The 20,763-nt window shown below is 39.2% G+C and overlaps 1 protein-coding gene across 3 annotated transcripts in view; it reads left to right on the top strand.

Annotated features, from left to right (window-relative positions):
• Positions 1-20,432, top strand: part of LOC108902611 (glypican-5) — a 48,768-nt gene extending 28,336 nt beyond the window's left edge. Inside the window, exons 9-11 of one of the 3 annotated variants that reach the window (XM_018704549.2) lie at positions 1,262-1,391; positions 15,186-15,304; positions 17,499-20,432. In XM_018704549.2, the coding sequence (XP_018560065.1) occupies positions 1,262-1,391; positions 15,186-15,304; positions 17,499-17,600 (351 nt within the window). In that variant the 3' untranslated portion in view covers positions 17,601-20,432. Of the gene's footprint in view, positions 1-1,261; positions 1,404-1,810; positions 2,138-15,185; positions 15,305-17,498 lie in introns of those variants that run through there. The other 2 variants (XM_018704548.2, XM_018704550.2) reach the window with 2 other exon arrangements.
• Positions 20,433-20,763: the final 331 nt, after the last annotated feature.

Here is a 20,763-nt window from a genome sequence, read left to right as displayed (position 1 = left end):
AGGGCAAAATAAAATAGCATCTAATGTTGGTATAATTCATCTTTTTCCTTTATAAAACTGGTGGCTGTTTGCCTTATCTCTGTCCTCAGCTGCAATTTATATATTACCCACCTTAACTCTGCAATACACATTCATCACGCAGTGAACCAATTATATGTTGCTGTCGTCGTATATACGTGAAAACTTAATAACTCCATTTTAGATAAACTTGGACAAAAAAGTTTATCTTCTCCTTTCTTTGTTAAATCCTACAATACTGGATTAACATGGAATTCAGTTAATACCCTATATTTGACATGGCTTTATGAGATATTAAGTTTTCATGTGACATGGCTATTATGTAACATGCCATGGCGTCCAAGCTGTGACTTAACTGAGCAGTAAAGACTATGGATTCACACAGAGACAGCATAACCTCAATTACCCTTTAGTCTGTCCAGTGACCTCTGTGTTTGTGTGTGTGTGTTTTTCTCTCTTGTTCTTTCGTGTTCTTGTATGTTTCTGTGTTTGTGCTTACATTTTTTTTGTGTCCAGTTGTGTGCCTTTAGTGAGAAGGATATTGATATTGTTTAGCATCATGATCATTAAATAGTTTGAGACTCTAGGAAATAAACTTATTTTGCTTTGTTGTTGAGAGTTACCTGAGAGGATTGAGATTGTCATACTGTGTCTGTTCTTTCTTATGAAGCAGGCACCAATTAGCAAAGCATAGAGACTGGAAAAACAGGAAACAGTAACAGAAACAGAACAGAAACAGTCCTTCATACAGTATAAACCCCAGTAAAAACACTTTTTAAATGTGTTTTTACAATTTGGTTTTGCACAAATGACATGTAATGTGTTGATTATGAGCTTTAGAGTTGCTAGCAGGTGGATTTTGTTCACCTTCAGACAGAGCCAAGCCAGCTCTTTCACCCTGTTACCAGTCTTTATGCTAATCTAGACTTATCACCTGCTGTTTGTTGCCTTATATTTAGTGTACAGATATAAAAGTGGTCTCATCCAACTCTTGGCAAAAAGGCAAGTAAACACATTACCTAAAATGTCAAACTGCTTCTATAAAGTATTGCCACAGCACACTCTCAGTCTCTGACCTTTATCCTCCTTATGATTAGCTGTTTGTAATGTTTCTGTGAGTTGAATGTTGTCCTCCTCTCTCCCTTCACTGTGGCTCATTCTGAGGTTGGATAAATTCCTCAGTGTAAAAAGAAGGATATGTGTAATATGTATGTACATTTGTACCTGTGCGTGCTTTATTTAGGAGCTGTTAGCAGAGCTCGGCTGGGCGAGCAAAGCCAGAAGAAGGGGGGAAGAAGAGGAGGGAGGGAGCGCACAGACAGACAGAGGCAGTGGAAACGACTGTGATGATGAAGATGGCTGTGAAGCATCTGGTGAGGAGAACAGTGAGTCACACATGCACACACACACACACACACACACACAAACAAGCAAAGGAAAATAGAGACAAACATTAGCAAACATACACCCACACATATACACACAAGTTGAAACACACTTGCGAGCTTGTCATTTGCTTATGCAAATGTAGGGATTCTGATTCATAAATATATATGTATACTCACACAGGTAATAAATAAGAGACAGCACACACACACACACACACACACACACACACAGTTCAGTGGTATGGTGTAGATTTTAAAATCCTGCAGTGTCCACATACAGTATCTTGTGCCAGCGGGGAAATGCCCAGAAGGAGGGATAGTACTGAGAGATGGATTCAACTGTCCTCTCTCTCTCTCTCTCTCCCTCTCTCACTTTTTCCCATGTCTTTTTCTGCTGGTCTCAGCGGTTTATATTCCTCCTCAGCCGGGATAAAGGATGCACTAACAACCAGGTCACCCCAAAAACAGAAATGGAAAAATAAACTGTAATTATTCATTTATCTCTTGACTTATTCATCGTGCCTACGCTTCTACATTATACATGTGTGTCACAGGGAGATCTGGGCACCCCTCTGAGCCTTGAGGCAATCCCACAGAGTGAGTGTAGTTAAGATTTGGTGTAATTTAAATTGTTGATGAGAAAATGTTGGTCTATGTTGAGGTTTGACCAAATGTAATATTTTCTGTTACTGGGCCCAGAGTTTCCCACAGGTTGAAAATGTGCTTGTGGTGAATCACCTTTGCTGCTGGGTAAAGAGAGGATTCAGCTAAAAAATAAAATTGTACTGGAACATTGTGTAGTCCTTGCATTGTCAAATGTACCTTTCTAAGGTAAAATTCCCTGGTTTTGGGCAAGGGGAACATGCATTTAACAATAAGCTGTTTGTCACTTCTACTTTTGAAAAGGATAAAAATATATCCATAGGAAATATTTCTCTGTGTGCAGTTTTATTTAAGTGAAGTTCCAGAATTTTTCTATGCATTGTAGAGGCTTGTAAAATATGAGTGGAACTATAAGAAAGTCTTGTACCTCGGTACTTGGTTTTTGAATCAAAAGTTAAGGATTCTTCTGAGTCAACAAGGCAAAACTCAAAGTTAAAACTAAAAACACATTAGAATAAATCATCTAATATTCTTCAGTGGGACTATGTCAGACAAATTTAATTGAAAGTAATCAGAATCAGCTTTATTGGCCCACTATGTGTACACATACAAGGATTTTTTTAATGGCTCTCTTTGTAGCTCACACACAGTTCCAAGAACCATTTTCAGAGGGTAAATAGAACAACATACAGCTAAATACAAAAACAACAAAAGATAGGGGGTAAACACAAACATTAAATACTATGTACATGCAAGTAGGTAAAAATGCCTATGTAGATGCTTACATGAATATATATATTAAGTAGTAATGAACAACAATATGTCTTTGTCGAGCACTTTGTCTAAATTGTAAACAAGTACAATAGTGGTTCACTCTTAAATTGCTAAACTGTGATTTGTGCTTGGAAATACGTTACCAGGGCTATTGCCAGGATTTTAGAAATACTGAGGTCATATGTCCAACAGTCCCACCAGTGATGTCACGATGTACTGACACACCTTGAAGTACACTTGTACATCACTGCAGAAAGGTAAGAAGTTGAACCAACAGCGGTCACAAAAAACATGATTTTCGTGGGGTGTTAAGTTACACTGAGTATGACTCCAGTGTCTTCAGTTGTAGGTAAAGCCCACAGACAAAACATAAATACAGAGATCACTCATAAAAAACTATCTATTCTTCACTGAAATGTGTTCATGTATAACCCCATTGCTTATAGTAAGAAACTAAATTAAAAAAAATAGGCTTAAACAAGTTCTGTCAGACGACTGGTTTACACTCTTTTACACACTTTTCCCACTGTAGTTACCCTCATTCAAATTCATTGTCGTTTCCACACATTCAGAGAAAATAGATTCAGTGTTTTGTTGAATATCAATATCATCTCCAACCAGAAGCCTGAAGGACAAACAGTCCTCAAAGGCTGCTCACATGCTGCAGCTATACCCTCCTCTATCCATGTCTATCTTTAGCTGGAAAAACACATATGTTGATTAACCAGTGAACATATGAGAAGACCCCGGCCATCTTTATGGTGACAGAACTTTCCATGACACCCAAGTGGATTGCCACTGGAGTCTCTATTGTTGTACTGGTGATGACCGGAGCCAGTTGTTTTCAGGTCAAATCAATAAGTGATAAAAGTAGTGTTTGTTGGTGATGTTTTCTGTAGTTTCAGAAGGATGGCAGTTGCATCACAGGATTGATTGTCATAATTTAGTCAACAAAGGCTCATCATTCTTCCACATCATTGCCTTGTTACCCATGACCAGAGGGAGTATCACCCTTGTGATCCCAACACCCTGCTGATGTCATCGAGTGGTGGGGTCTCTTCCCCTGAGGGCAGGATGTATCAGGGTCAAAGGTCATTGTCAGGGATTAGTTATGCACTGTCCTCATCATTTCTGGAATCATGAGTGTATATCCCTACAGTGATGTAAAGCATAAAATAGGTCAGTGGTTCACAACCTCCATGGTCTGGACTGGCACTGGACCATTGGACATTTGCTTCTGAGCCACATTTCCTTCTTGACAGAAACGCTAAATAATAGTTGACTTGATAGGTTATTTGTGTAGTAATTAACTTGAGCTCTACTCATTTCTCCCTGTCTGTGCTGCAATTCACTTAGCACGTGGTGTGTAAGTGTTTGCTCCCCATCCCAAATCCAGCATGTCTAGATGAAGTTTTGCGTTTCAGATTCAGGGCGTTTTCTTGCTTGGGTTGGGTTCAGGTTTGGTGATTTTCCAAGATAATTTATTTAAAAATCGTACTCTTTGTCCTGTCCCACCCTTTGGAAACAACAATTGACGTTGTGGTGCACCAAATTACAAAATTAAGATCTCTCCCAGTATCAACATGATGACGTTAACTAAAATATCCATGATCCAAAATGATGCCCTTGAGTCTAATGGAATTTTATGAGTGCTTTTTTTTTTTTTTTTTTTTTAACAAAAACAAGACTGTTTTTGGTTTAAGCACATAATTCATTTTCAAGATTTAGGAAATGTGCTTTCATGTGCACATCAGGATTATTTCCTGAATATCCAAATATTATAACATATATATAATATATATAACATCCAAATACTGATGACATTTGATTGATTTGTGAATAGAGGGCTGCGTTCATTTTACAAGATGTGACATTTAAAACACCTCTCCACTGCATATTTTCATTTAAGTCTTTATTTCTTACACAGCATCACCTCTTTATTTAACAGCTCTAAAAGTAAAGTATTTGTTGGTACATTTGTCATACCCTTTCCACTAACCTTGATGTGTCAGATCTGTGGAAACTTGTGCCTCCCGCTGGGCCTGAAACTGGTACATTGGCTATTTACAGAGAAAATTGCTGGTTATGATTTACCGAGCTGGTGGCAGCGCGTCGGGATTGTGTCTCTCAACCCGCAATGAATTCCTGGAGAAAAAATCATAATAAAGAGTGACAAAAGAGGATTTTCTGCATGTCTCCCTGCTTGTCGGCATCTCTATGCATATAAACAAGCCTCGCATGCACTGAAGCTGAAATAGTGATGCAGTATCAACCAGACCGCACAAATCACAGATACGGTACAGCTGGTCATTTCTTTTTTTGAATTATCTGTACTTTTTATGCATTTACTGTACATTAAATCAGTAGTTTTGAGTTGGTGTATGTATGAATAAAACACCATGACATGAATAAATACAGGCCACTCAGACTTCTTCAATAGATCTGCCACTAAATCTGCCTACCCACGCTCCCTGACTCTGTCTCTTTAAAATTCTGCCTACAAACCACTTCTCTAAATCTCAGTCACTGAAATGTGGAGCTTATTATATCACAGGAAAGGAAGAGCATAGAAGCGAAACTCTGTTTGCGTGAGAAAGAGTGATTGCGAGTATGTGGATGTGCATGCACAAATGAATGTTTATGGCCTTTTGTTGCGTGCCCCTTGTGTGCTTAATGTGTAAGATTTAAGTATGTTTGTGTGTTTGCAGACGGCACATCTGTGTCTGCAGTGTCTTTTTGTGTAATCCAGTATGTTTTTATGGATGGCCCAGTTGTCTGACTGATGCAGATCCAGTAGCGTGCTGCTTCTTGACTTCCAATGTCTTTCTCAGTATCAACCCACTATTTTCTCACATGCTTGAGCTGAAGTTCTGTCTCTGTTTCCTATCCCTGGGCTGCAGATGTGAACAGGGATGAATAAAGTGAAGAAAATATTCCTCCTGTCTTGTAATTAATTCTCATGACATTTGGCTTTATTGAATACTGTAGAGAGCATGAGAGATGGGGGTGGGGTGCCAGCCACTGAAGTCAAACCTTAAAGCTTCAACACCTCAATGTCAAGTCTGTGTTTTCTTTATATGGGCCATTTAACAGTGCAAAGTTAATTTAGTCATGCTGAGACAGTACATAGCCTATTATTATTTGATTTAAGTCCATTTGCCACATCAAGGAAAGTTGCGCTCTCTCCAGAAAAGGAGAATCACTTGGCAAATATTGTGCACAGATCAAAAACAAAAGGAGCAAGCCAAGCATCCTAATATGTGAGCAGTTAAAAGCAGGGAGCTTAAGTCAGTGCAATTTGTGCCATTTTATAAAGGCTTTTGTTTAAAGAAGGAGACAGTGAAGTCCAACCATAAAAGCTGATACTGTCATTTGTTATCATATATTGTGGTCATGTGTTGTTTTGAAAACAGTATGAAGTTTATCTGCTTGCAAAAGCAGGAGCAGTATATTTTATTCACAACTACAGATACATACCTGGATTCTGGCCATGACAAGATCCATGTTAATTCATGCTGAAGTTTCTATGGAGTTCTGCATTACAATCAGCAGTCACACTCAACTTTATCAGCTTTTTATTATTATTAGGTATCTTATCACAGAAATGCATGTCACAGATGCCATTAAACACAGTTTGTTACTATTGTATTGCAGGGGAGATTTCCCCCCTCTCACTCTTCTTCTTTCTTCGTTTAGTCATTTCTCACCCTCCCTTTCTCTGGAATTCACCAAGATTAAACTGATTGATTTTCTCTCCTCAAACCAGAACAATCCCTTCTTCAACTGCCCTTTCTCTGATCTCTCTGTCTCCCCAGACATATCCAGGTCCTATAACGTCAATAATGTAAATGTAATCATAGCTTCTCTTCTCCTCTTCTCTTCTCTTCTCTTCTCTTCTCTGTAACTAATGAATTGCTGTGTCACCCTAATTGCTATGTTATAAACTGTGATGTGGTGGTGGATGCAGGGGTGGGAATGCTATAACCTCCAGGTATCCATGAGTCACATTACAACCACTAATGCCAGTCTGGAAAGCACCAAACGTTTTCCTTTAAAACACTAATGGCTTCTAAGACTATAGGACAATAGGCTGGTTTGTCTTCCACTCCCTACTTGGTTTTATATTCAGGAACTCTTTGTATCTTTACCAAGTATGGGATGTATTTGTGGGAATGTGTATGTAAGAGAATGTGTGAATGTATACTCGCAAGGGGCACTCAATCCCTGTAACTATGGTTACCAGGTGGTCTACGGTCCCATGGGTACCTATTTGATGACAATGAAGAAAGAGGATGAGAGAGAGAGAGGAGAGGGATGGATGGAGATATAGAGAAAGTGGGGAGGTGTGATAGATTTTGTACCATACCTCTTGGCCAAGTAGCATAATATATTTTTGTAATCTCATTAAATAAATACATTAGTACACTGAAATCTGATTAAGCATAGTGTAGTTTTTAGTTAAGCATAGTAGTCCTTCACCAAACACTAAAAATACAACAGGATGTTATACATTGTCGAAGCACCTTTCTATTTATGGTCCTGCTTCCATGTATCTTCCCTCCATCATCTTTGCCTTGCTCCACTGGCCTCTCCCCCCTCTTCCCTGGGGCCACATTCACAGAGCCTTTAGAAGCTATTTCATCTTAAAGGGATAGGCCAGTGTTTTCCAGCGTCTGAACACATTGCCCCCCTCTGCCAGAGGACAGTTTGATCTGCATTCGTAAGCATCCACTGCTCTGTAAAGGGAGCCAGCAAGAACAATAAAAAGTCTGGCGAGCCTTCTAATCTGCACTGGTGACTATAAAAGTTCCCAGAGCAAGCCTTTGGATCGGATTGATCAGTGCTATAAAATGAAACTGCTTTCTTTGTACATGCTTGCACTGGAAAACATTAGGGTGTAAAACATGCTATGAATGCAGTCAGTATGCTACTGATACAGCAGCCTTACTCTGGAAATCCAGACTGAAGCATTTTCTCCCTATCATGCTTTTTTCACATTTAGTCAATGGACTGTCCCCTGAGATTTGTACATATACACAACTGATTAGGGATATACATTAGTAAATACATTTTGTTGGGAATGTTATGCCACCTTGATTTTCTCATTGTATGCTAACATACTGAAGAGATGTTTACTGTGTACTGAACAGATCTGTCACCTATTCACAATGCAAAATGTCCACACTGAATATATGAACAAAATATTTGCCATCAACACAGTTTATTTGTTTTCCTTACAATATCTGCTCCTGGCAACTGAAGCATGGTAGTCATGGTCTTAATTAAGCATAGAGAATCTCAGTGCTGATATGAAGCAAGAGACACACCAGGTTCACTTTTTCAGTGATTAACCAAAACCACAATGTTCCCATTCTTTAAAAAACAAGTGTGGAGGTATTCTGCATTTTTCAATTATCACAAAATCCCATCTATTAAAAACAAGTCAGTGAGCCACTCTGCTGTGATATGTTCCTTTACTGAGATGAACATGGGCCCTTTTGATTTCATCCCACATCTACTTAGTATCACACTGACTGATAATAGTCCCCAACAAATACACTACTCCGAGAAGTCAGACAGTATAGAGAAATAGAACACCTTCATACACTTCCATGTAGTACATTGTGTACACTATCTACTGATTATAATTTCGAGTAGTGTTCACTACCAGAACACTGAACACTTACCAGAAATGATTACTGATCACTGCTGTTAGCTAGCTAGCTAGCATTTGCATTATTGTTGCATGGTTGGCTGCTGAGTTAAGCCAATCAACACACTGATGGCTTACTGTCTGACAACATTTTAGTGGTAGTCTCTACACTCTGCGTTGGTTTGGAGCCACAGCTTCCTCTTCCTTCCATTGGCGACCACTGAGGGTCAATTTTTTGACCATTATGAGTATACAAATCAGCTACTTGTACTGCACTCTATCTTGCCGTAACTGTTGGTGTGAAAACACTAATGCGCTCAAAATAGTTAGTGTAAGAATGAAAGAATGTAAAATGAGACAGTGAAAATATGGAATGCTGCAGTGCTAGCCTTATCCTTAAGTGTTCTCAGAGCTTAAACCTAACATCTCAGCACACAGGATGCGAGGTCTCAAATCTGCTCCTTCCGACTTTTGTCTGGTATGGATGTCACATTTCCTGGATTGGAAATAATATTGCCAGTTAAGGCAATCTGGTCAGCAGTTACGTTTCTGCCAGAATGAATTTGGCAAAGCAGATTAAAACCTTATAAATTAAATTTGTGCGCTCATTGTGATTTCTGTGTCATTTATAATCTGGTTGGTTTTTCTCTTTAACCTGCTCCTTTTTGTTTTGTGCACTCGATTGTCTTCAGTTTTGTTTATGTTGCTCAGGTCTCACAGTTTGGGGTATATTGAGTGGTACACACATACACACACAGAAACACAGAGGAACAGATAAAATCAAGAGGGGAGAAGAAGGAGATGGGGAGGAGCAGATACAAGAGAGGACGACAGGAGGTAACAGTGGGTGCAGAGAGAAAGGGAAGTAATAAATGATAGGGCTCGCAGGCTGTGTGTGTGTGTGCCTGTGTGTGTGTACTCAGCATGTGCCAATGGTTAATAAGCAGTAGAGTTAAAATGATAGATCCTTAGGGTATGAGATGCGGCTCATTAAAGAATTACACATTCACTTTGCTCTCTCTGTCTCTTATTCAAAGCAACTAAGGGCTCTGTGTTTTGTTCGACACACCCAGAGAGAGATAAAAGAATTGAACTTCACATGAAATGCTTCACACCGCACATCTACTGAATAACTATGTGCATGGTTGATTCCGCGTACACTCTGTTATCAACATACCCACAACCGTTATCAAGCATCTCCTACACTGGCTGTCATGTCCCGTTGACTACTTGTCTGCCTGTCTATCATCCTGTCTGTTTGCCTGTTTTCTGCTTGGCTGTCTGTCTTTCTGACTCCCCACTTGAGTGTGTTTGTTCATGCAAATCTGATTAGACATCATCTGTTTATTAGTTCTTCTCTCTGCACTGATGCTGTTACTCTCCTACATGACCTTTTTAACAAAAGCCCCACCGCCCTTGCTTTGTCTAGCTTCCTCTAGCTGCACCTCCAGCTTCATCCCTCATGTATTCAAATGAGTATTCACACACATACCTGACAACAGCCCCTGTTGGCCTGTGTTGATGTTCAGCCTTCAACCAATCACTCTGCCGTGTTCATCCTTTCATCCACCTCCAATCACAGTCAGTCCCTCGCTCCATTCACCCTGCAGTCTTCAGCTCTTCTTTTTTTTTTTTTTTTTTTATTTATGTGTTTCCTCCAAAGGTTTTATGATTCCACTGGAGGCTATGCTTAACCTCGCTGAGTGTGACCTTGGGAAGATGCTTCACTGCAATTCAAACTGTTAACTGTTAATATAGTAATTTGAAAACAAGCTGTAGCCATTAGTTTTAGGCTATGATGATGGAGATGCCAACCAGATAATCTGAACAGGCAGTTGTCCACAATCAAGTTTCTAATTAGATACAAATCTTTTTGAGATTAGCCTGTTGATTAACTTGATTATAAAGTGATAACATATACATCCCAACCATCCACAACTATCCATTATCCTGATGTATCCTGATGTAGGTCTTTGCAGCACCTTAATTAACATGATAAACATTATACCTGTTTGACATAAACATGTTAATATTGTTAAGTATGTTAGCTTGCTGACCTTAGCATATTGCTCCAAGCACCACTGTGCCTAAATGCAGCTTCACAAAGCTGCTATCATGGCTGCAGCCTTTCAGTTTTGTCAGAACAAATTTCCCTCTTTGTGCCGGAGCTGTGTTCGTTGCTGAGCTGTGATGAAGTGATAGACACTGGTAGTGGAGAGTTACACATTTTTTCAAGAATCAGCATAATAGAAATCCAGGGCTTCCTTGGACAGCTGGTTCCTGGCTAAAACCAAAGAGCTTTCTTGTAACATGTCATACCATGCTTTGTCTTATGGACGCATGAGCAAAATCACATAGACCAAAATCAATCAAAGTCAATCACTTCTCACTGTTTACACTTTCCTGGCTTGATTACATCCATGTGTCTGATGTTTGCTTTTCAATGCAATAATTACGGCACTATTTTCAAATTAACATTGATCACGCTGTGCTAAAATCTATCTCTGGGTTCTCCCTGCAGAGTTACTGGCTTCATAAGAAACCACACTATCACTCTGTGTAGTACAGTATAAGGTTACTAACCAAAATATCTGAAAACATCATGGCAAATTACCCACCAGAGACACATGGATGATTTTAGTGTCATTAGAATCTCTTATTAATAAGAAAATTTACCAGCAGGCCACTTTTATGATACTCTTTCTTAAAGTCCATCAATAACAAGATGACAGCAGTGAGGAATATTAAGAGATACAGTACATTGTGTTGGCAAACTGTACCAGGAAATCTGAATCACTGCAAAGTCTAGCATATATAGTGTACTCAGAAAGTAGTCCTTGTTACTGGTGTTGAGATATATTACTAATAACTATTATTTAGTTACTATGTGTGTCACAAGTAGATAGCTTACTATTCTTTCTTTGATTTTTTAAAAATTTTGCTATCATTTTCTAATTTGATTCTGATAAGTGATTGCCAGCTGTATAATCTACGCTACCTTTTACCATGCTCTTCCGGTGCTGTGTGTGTGTGTGTGTGTGTGTGTGTGTGTGTGTGTGTGTGTGTGTGTGTGTGTGTGTGTGTTTCCTCCCTGGGGAACTGAGGCTGAAGTAATGAAATGCTCATTACTGATTCAGCTGGAAATGCTAGGGATACATTTACACGCCTACACACACACACACCAGCTATCCAGACGCTTTTCAAGGTCACCTCGCATCATTTGTGTGAACGTGTGGGAGATGGTGTGTGTGTGTGTGTGTGTGTGAATGACTGTCTGTTGTATTTACAAATTGAATAGCAACAAGATTGGGCATAATTGGGGCCTAAAGTGACAGTTCTGTACAATACACCACAGGCATCTGATATCAGATGATCATTAACACACTCTGTCTTTCACACTCTCTATTTCACACACACACACACACACACACACACACACACACACACTGCATACAGATTTGCCTTTGCTGTCAGTTCACTTTTCAATTTTGACTCATCAGCTCATGCATCCTTGACGCCCTTTCATCACCCCATCCTTATGGACACACAAACCTACACATAACAAATATAAACACACACAAATATTTGTACTACCTGAGGTTACCTTCTGAAGCAACACAAGACAGCACAGATGCTCTCTTCCTTGTTTATGACATCAAAATGCTTTCACTCAGTCATGCTTTACATACAGGTCTGTCCGATCAAAGCATAGCTAACATGTTTCTGTGACACACGCGTACACAGAGTTGTCTGCTGTTATTAGGAAGCTGCTGTGTTGTCAATAGGGTTTTGTTTCAGGTGGCAGACCACAGGAATGCATGAAAGAGAAATATATACAGTTATGCTGAGATTTGGGTATTGGCATGTCTGGAATAGATGCTTTCCTTGTTACAGATCAGACAGGAATGCTAAAGCCTGAACATTATTAAGGATTAAGGAACCACAGGTGCAAATGGTGATTTTGACTTCTTTGTCTTTTCACACAAAGAATTTTTTTCACCAGTGTGTGTGTGTGTGCGTGTGCGTGTGTGTGTGTGTTAGAGAGGGAGGGAGAGATGCACTAAGAGCTTAGCAGTCAGTCTGTTTCCTCTGGGTCACCACTGCTCTGATTTATGGCTCTGCTCCACCTGCTTGGGGACCCTTATTGTCACCCCAGGGCGAACACTTTGCCTGACTCCAATTCCATTTTTATCTCATTATTTTGGAAAAGTATCAAAATTACAAGTCACTGGTGAAGAGGACACGTGTATTTGATTTGAAAGGATGGGATGATGAATTGCTGTTCTGATGTTTTCATCTGCTTTGCTCTCAGCCATTACCGTACGCTGTGGCCATTTGTGTCCCTGCTTGTAAACTGTCAGGTCAGCTCCTCGGGGGAATGCAAACTGTGCATGAATGGAACTGTTTATATGCTTTACATCGATGAAAAGGCGGAAATTTTTAGCTGATTTTGCCACGGCACTGACCTGGATACGGCAATCGACCGCTGCAGTTTACTGACAGGATCCTTCAAATGTCACTCCTGCGTTCTTATTATCACACACACACCACACCACACACACGCACACACAGTCATTACTCATTGCAGTAAAGGTTAAACTACCCCATGAGTATGACCAGTGACATTGTTCATCAGTCATCTCTGGCTCTCTCGGTGTGTGTGTGTGTGTGTGCATGCTTGTATGCCTATCCAACAGTGGTCCTCACCATTGTTACATAGTTGTCAGATAAATATGGTGGTGTAAGTAGTATGATCTTTTCCTTCAAAATATGGTGGAGTCGAGGAATAAATGTATCTTTTGTTACCCATTTCAAAATCTGAACCTGAACCAAATGAAGCTGCTATTTTTAACATCAGTTTCTGTAGTTTATACAGTTTATTTTTACTTTTAATTCTCAAAAATTGCCATTTAACTGCATACTTTACCATCAAATATGAGAGAGATTCTCCCAGCTTGTTTATGCTCTTCGGCGTGTTAGGAGTCGTCTGATGTTCCTTTTGGCCTAATTAAAGGGACAAAACGAATTAGCTTACCATTTCTCATTTAAACCAGCACCGTGTAAGACTAAAAGAAGGTCAGTTTTTGCATAACTCCAATTTTTTCTGAACAATGATGAGAGAAGTAACAGATATTGTACTAAAACTGATGTATGAACGTGTCACTCGACACTTGTTATTGTGGATGTGCAATAATAAATAACGTTCCCCGAACAGGTTCACACCAGATGTGACACAAGGTTTTCATTTCTGATGGGAACAGATGGACACAAAACAGACCACACATACACACACACACACACAGACAGACACAGACACAAACACACATATTTACACAGCAGTGAACCCAGTGTCCCATATTGCTCCATGCTGCTATTTGTCAAATGAGCGCACAATAAAGGACAGATGCCTAATTGGTAAACATTCTGCTGTGAGTAAATCATCTGAATCATCAATACAGTCAAAAACAAAAATGCACCATGCTTTTCTCACACTGATTTTATCAGCTTTTTTCCAGGAGGGTGTCTGTGTCTGTGTGTTGAATATGTTTTTGTTTTGTGTGCGCTTGCTCGTGTTTGTGTGTATTTGTATATGGGTGTTTTCCTGCTTTCTTTATGTCTGTATTATTATGAGATATAATATTTGTGTGAGTGTGTGAACGTTAACAAACTCACCCCATTCCTCGAGCAACTGAAAGAGGCTCTTTGTCTATTGTACTGCAGGACAATGTGTATTGTAAGAGCCAGAATCAGATTTCTGCCCAAGTAGGTGTGTGTGTGTGTGTGTGTGTGTGTGTGTGTGTTGTGTGTGTGTGTTGTGTGTTGACGTGTGTGTGTGTGTGTGTGTGTGTGTGTGTGTGTGTGTGTGTGTGTGTGTGTGCCAGGATAGAGCATGTTGTGACTGAGTGTTTTCTATGACAGCGCAGGTGAGTATGAGAATGTCTCTGGCTGATATACTTCTGTGTGTGTGTGTGTGTGTGTGTGTGTGTGTGTGTGTGTGCACGCATTTAGCTGGCGGCATAGTCTGTCTCCCTCCCGTCCTAATCCACTCATTTACCTGAGATCCTCCCAGTAGGGGCCTGGAGTACTGCCAACACACACTCACACATGCATATGAAAGCGTTAAGGCAGCTGGTGAAGTCCAGCTGTATGCCAATTAAATGAAGCAACATTTCACACATCTGTGTGTGTGTGTGTGTTTATGTAAGGTCACAATATTCACACTGTGCAGAGCTGTGGGTGGGTGGGGTGAAATCCATAAATCTTTCAGGTCTAAACAACAACAAAACAGCCATAAATAATTTAAGATTTTGTGCAATCATGAGACTAAAAACAGAACCAGAAATGACTTCCACAAATTCTTGATTCTCTTAATTTATGGACTTATTTATTTATAGAGATACTTTTAGACTTGATATTTTGAAATGATTGCAAATGCCTCAACTTGTTTTGTTTTGTTCGTTTACTTGATCTTTCCAGACACTTTAAGTCCCTCAAATGTGGGCTCATTGCTTGTAAAACTAGATTAATGAAGTACTGTATTTCCCATGTTTAAGATTATTACATAGACATCCTTTTTTGGGTACTTTCCAAAAATGTTTTTACACATTTACAAGTTAAAAAACAACAATAAAAACTAATCAAAACCTATACAGTGGGTGAACAAAAGACAAACAGATTTCTAAATATAATAAAGTAAGTTTGTAATCTTACATATTGTTATGTATCATCATATTTTTGCATCTGTTCAGGTGATGAGACAGGTGACACATCCAGTGGCCGCAGTCCAGGCACCAAGAACGTAGCTCCTCCTCCTCCTCCTCCTCCATCTCGTCGGCCCATCCCTCCTCATCACCTCTCACCTCCACAGGTAGGTCATGGCCATTCACTGATAACTAGCCTGAAGTCATTGTTTATTACACCTACACTTCCCACAACACAAAAATGAGAAAATTTATGAACAATAACAGTCCAGACGGTGAATAAACATTGCAGGTTTTTCCTAGAAAATTGGCTAGCAGGGGTGGTAATCATTCTCTGCATGATCTGAAGACTGCAAATGCAATGAAAAGACGTCAGGCAGTGTTGTGGAACATTTCTTTCACTGTGGGAATACTGTGGATGACTTGAAGCAGGTATGTGATTGAGAATGAGTGAGACAGCAAGAGAGGGGCAGAGAGAAAGAAAGTTATTTGGAAATATCAGTTTTTGGCAGCCTTAATGTTTTTTTTCCAACCGTCTTGCAGCATTTGAGATGGAGGGTTGTGTGTCACTGTAGCCAAATCTGTAGACTGAATCTTTTACTGTTTTCCAATATTTATCAGTTTATTTTACACCCATTCTTTTTTCACTGACACTGCGATGAAATGCTCTGATTAATTACTGTGAAGTGAACTTACGATGTGATCTATCAATTATTACCTGCTGAGCTCAATCAGACAGATCCTGACACATCTCATCTCATCACCAGGGTAGTTCTTAAATGACAGTTTAAACAATCACCTCAGTCATTCATGTTGTATGTGCCCTTTGCTGTGTAATGCTGCACCACTGCTTGTGTTCCCTGAAGCTTAATAAGTCTGGCAGCCTATTACAGTTCATAAAGTGAGGTAATTTACTCTGATGTTAGTCAAAGCAGCCTTTATCTCAAACGAAGCAGGGAACCTCCAATATAGACGGATTTCACTTCTACAAACAATCAAAGATTTGTTGTGCAGCGGGGTGGAAACCTCATCACCACAATAATAGATGATACATAGATATTATTACTATTTAGAAATTAGCAATTTCTTGAAAACCAGTAAAAAATACTGTTTAAAGGTATATCTGTATGTGGCGCTCATCCTAGCATTTTCAAATGTTTACCACAATGTTGTGGTAAGATGTAGCTCACACAAACAACAGACGGAGGAGTTTAAAAAGCAGCACAAGTTAAAAGCACAGAAGCCCACCTTACAACATCAGCATGTATAAAAACTCTGCTGTTCACCATCAAAATATACCATACACTAAATATAAGTGAAATGTGTTACATCAGTGCAAAACCTCTCATTTGACGACTGCACTTCATGACACTTTGTGACAGGATTTAATACATTTATTATTTATCAGGCAAACAGGGTCATGAAAAGAGACTCTGCACAACACTTTTCTCTCTGAGAAATGATACCTGATGCATTTTCCATCCAAAGCCATTTCCTTAGTCACACACTGAAACTGTGGACTTGTCTGAGAAATATGAGCAATATTAGATAAACAGCCATAAATACAAGTTAACAGTGTGAGGTCTCTTATCTTAATATGGGCCTCCCTTCCTGCTGGTTCAGTACAAAACCATCCACAGTCTTCATAAAATCCAGGACACTAAACTCTGCTCTCTGAGCTAACCGGGAGGCTTCCTTCTTGGGATAATGAACATTTTCCACTGATTACTTTTGGAATTTGAGTAGTTTCAGGCACAAAAGCAGCTTCACCTCATAAGCTCTCAGTCATTCTGGTTTGTTTTTCAGAAACCCTGCATAAGTTATGCATATATACTGAAATGAACATGTGACAAATTAAAGGAACCAACATAAAGTGTCTTAGTAAGGTATTGGGCCACCACGAACCACAATGAGCCATTCTTCCAAAAGATATTCCCTTGTTTGGTGTTTTGATGATGGTGATGGAGAGCGCTGTTTAACACATCTCCAATAGGCGTTAAATTGGTTTGAGATCTGGTTGTTACCATGAAGGCCATTCCATATGATCCACATCATTTTCATAACCTTGTCATCCTGTTTCTTCACTCATTTTTCAGGTGGTTTTTCCTTTAATTTGTCACCTGTCTGTACACACCCACATTCAAAAGTGGTTGAATACAGTGTTTGCAAACAGACACTGATAGACACACGCAGACTGGTACCTGGTATCAATAAATTTTATCAAAAGAATAATAATCAACAGCTGATTTGTCATCTGTTTAGTCATCTACCTTTCCCTCCTTCTTTACTCCATTTCTCTATTCATCCCTCACTCTCTTTCTTCCACTATAATTCTGTATACTTTTGCATGTTCTCTGTCAGGTGGCTGTTCAAGGCTCAGCCCACACGCTGACTGTCGGACCTTTACCTTTGACCCTGGTTACCCTGCTGCTTCTTCTGTTGTCAACATGGGAACCACGCTGACCATCGTGAGACAGATCCCGAGACGGACAGAGACAGAAGAGACTGAGAGTCAACCACCGTAGGTTTTGTGGTGGTGTTTGGTATTTGGAGTTTCAGTAAGCACAGCTAAACCACCCTGATTGTTTTATTTTGGGTGGCACGGCTGGTGGGACAGACTGTGAATTTATCACAGTTGGAGGTGCACAGTATGCATTTTTATATTACCTGTACTGACCTCTACATGTGTTTATTTTTATTTAACTCTAATAGGATAGATTGCACAGCACTACTTTTTTTGAAGAGAGATGTAAATACAATATATATATATTATATATTTATATGAAGAGTTTCTATAGATAACAGTGGCTTGATGTGTAAATAGAGATTAATATAGAACAGAGCGAATTGACTTGGACAGTTTGGTCTGACCTTTACATTATGTATCCCCCACAGAGATTAAGATCCATGAGAGTCAAATTGAAAGCCTTCACCTGCTAAAGCAGCAGTGTATTTACTCATATTCTCATACATTTTGTGAGGATTTATTCACATTAAAGAAAACTCAGCATTCAGAGCTAAACTTAGGCTGGAAAAGGACATTGAGGCACTTTCTCGATAGGAAAAACAACCAATTATATGAAACTGCAGACTATTCACAGATGGTCATGCAGCATAATGAAAAATTCAACTGTTTAGCCTAGAAGTCTGTGCAGACTGAAGCCTTTCCAGCACTTTTTTTTTAAACACAAACTTGCTCTTTTGTTCATGCAAGCTGGGAGATTTTTTTTATTTTTTATTTCTGCAGCAAGTATGCTGAAGAATTCAAATTTGTCCAGAAATGGCTCCCAGTGGAGTGTGTCCCATAGTTTGTCATTTCAAGGTGCATAATGTCTTTCAGAGTCCTGATAGTTGTGGGAAAAATGAGTATAGACTGTTTTCCTCAGAAGACATACAGTGGGCAGAGTTGTAAAAGCACTGCAGGGAGGGATAGGGAGGAATATAACAGCTTTCACTTCAACTTCAATTTCACTTCCAATCTGCCACAGCTGCCCATGACAGGAAGCTCTGTTAAAAATAAGAATATCCTAAACAATAAACAGCACCCTGTGCAAGAAAAGTCCAAATATGGCCATCGTTTGAGAGACAGAAGCAACCATCTGCCTGTACAATGAATCATTTGACATTTCATTGTCATTCATTGCAAACACTGAACTGTCACAGTGATTTCAAAGGGTGGCTGGTCTCCAAATGTTTTAATTAAAACTACAACAACAGAAAATATGATACTGCTTTTTCTACGGTCTGATACATGTGTTATCAGCTCGTCTCCGTATCCACTGAAGTCAAGAGACTGTGTATCAAGAGAGTGATCGGAGTAGAGCTGAGCCCAGATCCAAACATGTGAATTAAATGTAATTCATATTAATTAAGATTATCAAGTCCTCACGGCTCTCTGTTGAGTCTCAAACCCCCTGAACTGATCACAATAGCAGGATAGACAACTGGAATACTGATTAAATAATTTGAAAATGGTACAAACAAACCAACTGAAGGACACCAAGTGCATTTCTGTCAGTGGCTGACTGACTTTCTTCTCAGATGTATCACGCTGTGCTGCATGTAATAACTAGCTCAGTTATATGTAAGACCTTTTCCCCCTGAGGTTTCACTCTGTAGATTGAATTACAGTTATTTTTATCCTTGATTTTCTGCTACAAAATAGCAAAACACTCCTGAATGTGACTTACTGACACTCACCTGAGCCAGTTTATTTATGAAGGTATGTGACTGGCAGATGAGACAACTTAAGAAATACCATTAAGAGCTTAAGTGTGTGAGTTATCTGGGCAGTGAGCCCAAATACCATGTTAGGTAGCAGGATGCTTTTACAACATAATCTGTCAAACAAATGTGCTTTTATTTGATTACAGTTGAAACATTATACCCAAATGAGATGAGATTTTGGACTCAAGCCAACCCCTCCATCTTTAACCAGGCGACCATGTACATAAACAAACCACCAACATGCACAGATGCACATACAGAGACCTTAAATGGGATAAGTGGAGGTATAAAATTTATGGATATATATAGTTTTATTATTTCTCAACTTGGGTTAACACCAGTGTGGGCTGTTGACAGCAATTGTGAGATTTTGAAAATATATAAAAAATATATTTTCTTATATTTTATATGCTTTTAAGCTTTGCAAAACATAAAATAATAAGCATTTACAGCTCTCTTGGGTAATAATTCAATTTAAGTCATCTGGGAAGTGAAGATAAAACTGATAATTTGGTGTTACAAGTCGTCATTCTGTGGATGCTCACCTCCTCTTAGGAGCTACAAACTATTGTCAAGGGATCGCAACTTGAAATGTCGAGAAATCTTTGTAGTGAAAGGTGTTTGAATCTCAAAGCACGCACAGTGTTTGTATATGAGGTTGAGGAGTGTTTTTAATTTCAAAGTGTTAAGTGGTACAGAAATTACTTTCTGTTGTTCCTGTAGTGCTGTGCTGCCGTAATGGTTCTCCACATGTGTGTTGGGGCACACTGGTGTGCCAGCGGGCGAGCTGTGCTGTGTCATTGTTAAATAAAACCATTAAATGTACTTTATCCAAGTTTAACAGCTCTCTTAGTTTAGTATTACTAATGATTTTGTTGCAGGGCCACCAGGATGCAAGAAACAACCAGTCAGCAACTATGGTTTCTCTCACAACACTCAATGTAAACTAAACCCGTGACTCTGATGTAAAACATAAATGAACCCACTGTAATTCACTGTGTCCTGCTACTCTGTTGTGTCAGTAATCATCAGTTTAATATCCTCAGTAATAAACTGTTTTCAACTTCACTTATATTATTCTTTTGTCTTTCATATATTGTGTAACAGTCTCAGTGGAAGATGCATATTGGAGCCACAAACAGAACTGGAGTAAAACCGTGAACACGATCGCACAGAATTAATGTAGCCACATCTAGAGCCAATGAATCCTATAGTTAACCCCTTGATATACAGTTTTACTCTTCCTGATAGTATCACATTTACTAAACCCGACACTCCTTGTTTTTTATGGTTGCATCACTCTATCAAATGGAAATATTCTACATGTCTGGTGCACCATTTTATTCACATTTCCACAGACATTTCTGATAACATTTTGTATATTTGGAAGCTTTGGGAT

Source organism: Lates calcarifer, linkage group LG17, assembly GCF_001640805.2.
Source record: "Lates calcarifer isolate ASB-BC8 linkage group LG17, TLL_Latcal_v3, whole genome shotgun sequence".
Lineage (NCBI taxonomy): Eukaryota > Metazoa > Chordata > Actinopteri > Centropomidae > Lates > Lates calcarifer.
Note: the sequence above shows the minus strand (reverse complement) of the source record. Positions and strands in the feature narration are given on the sequence as shown.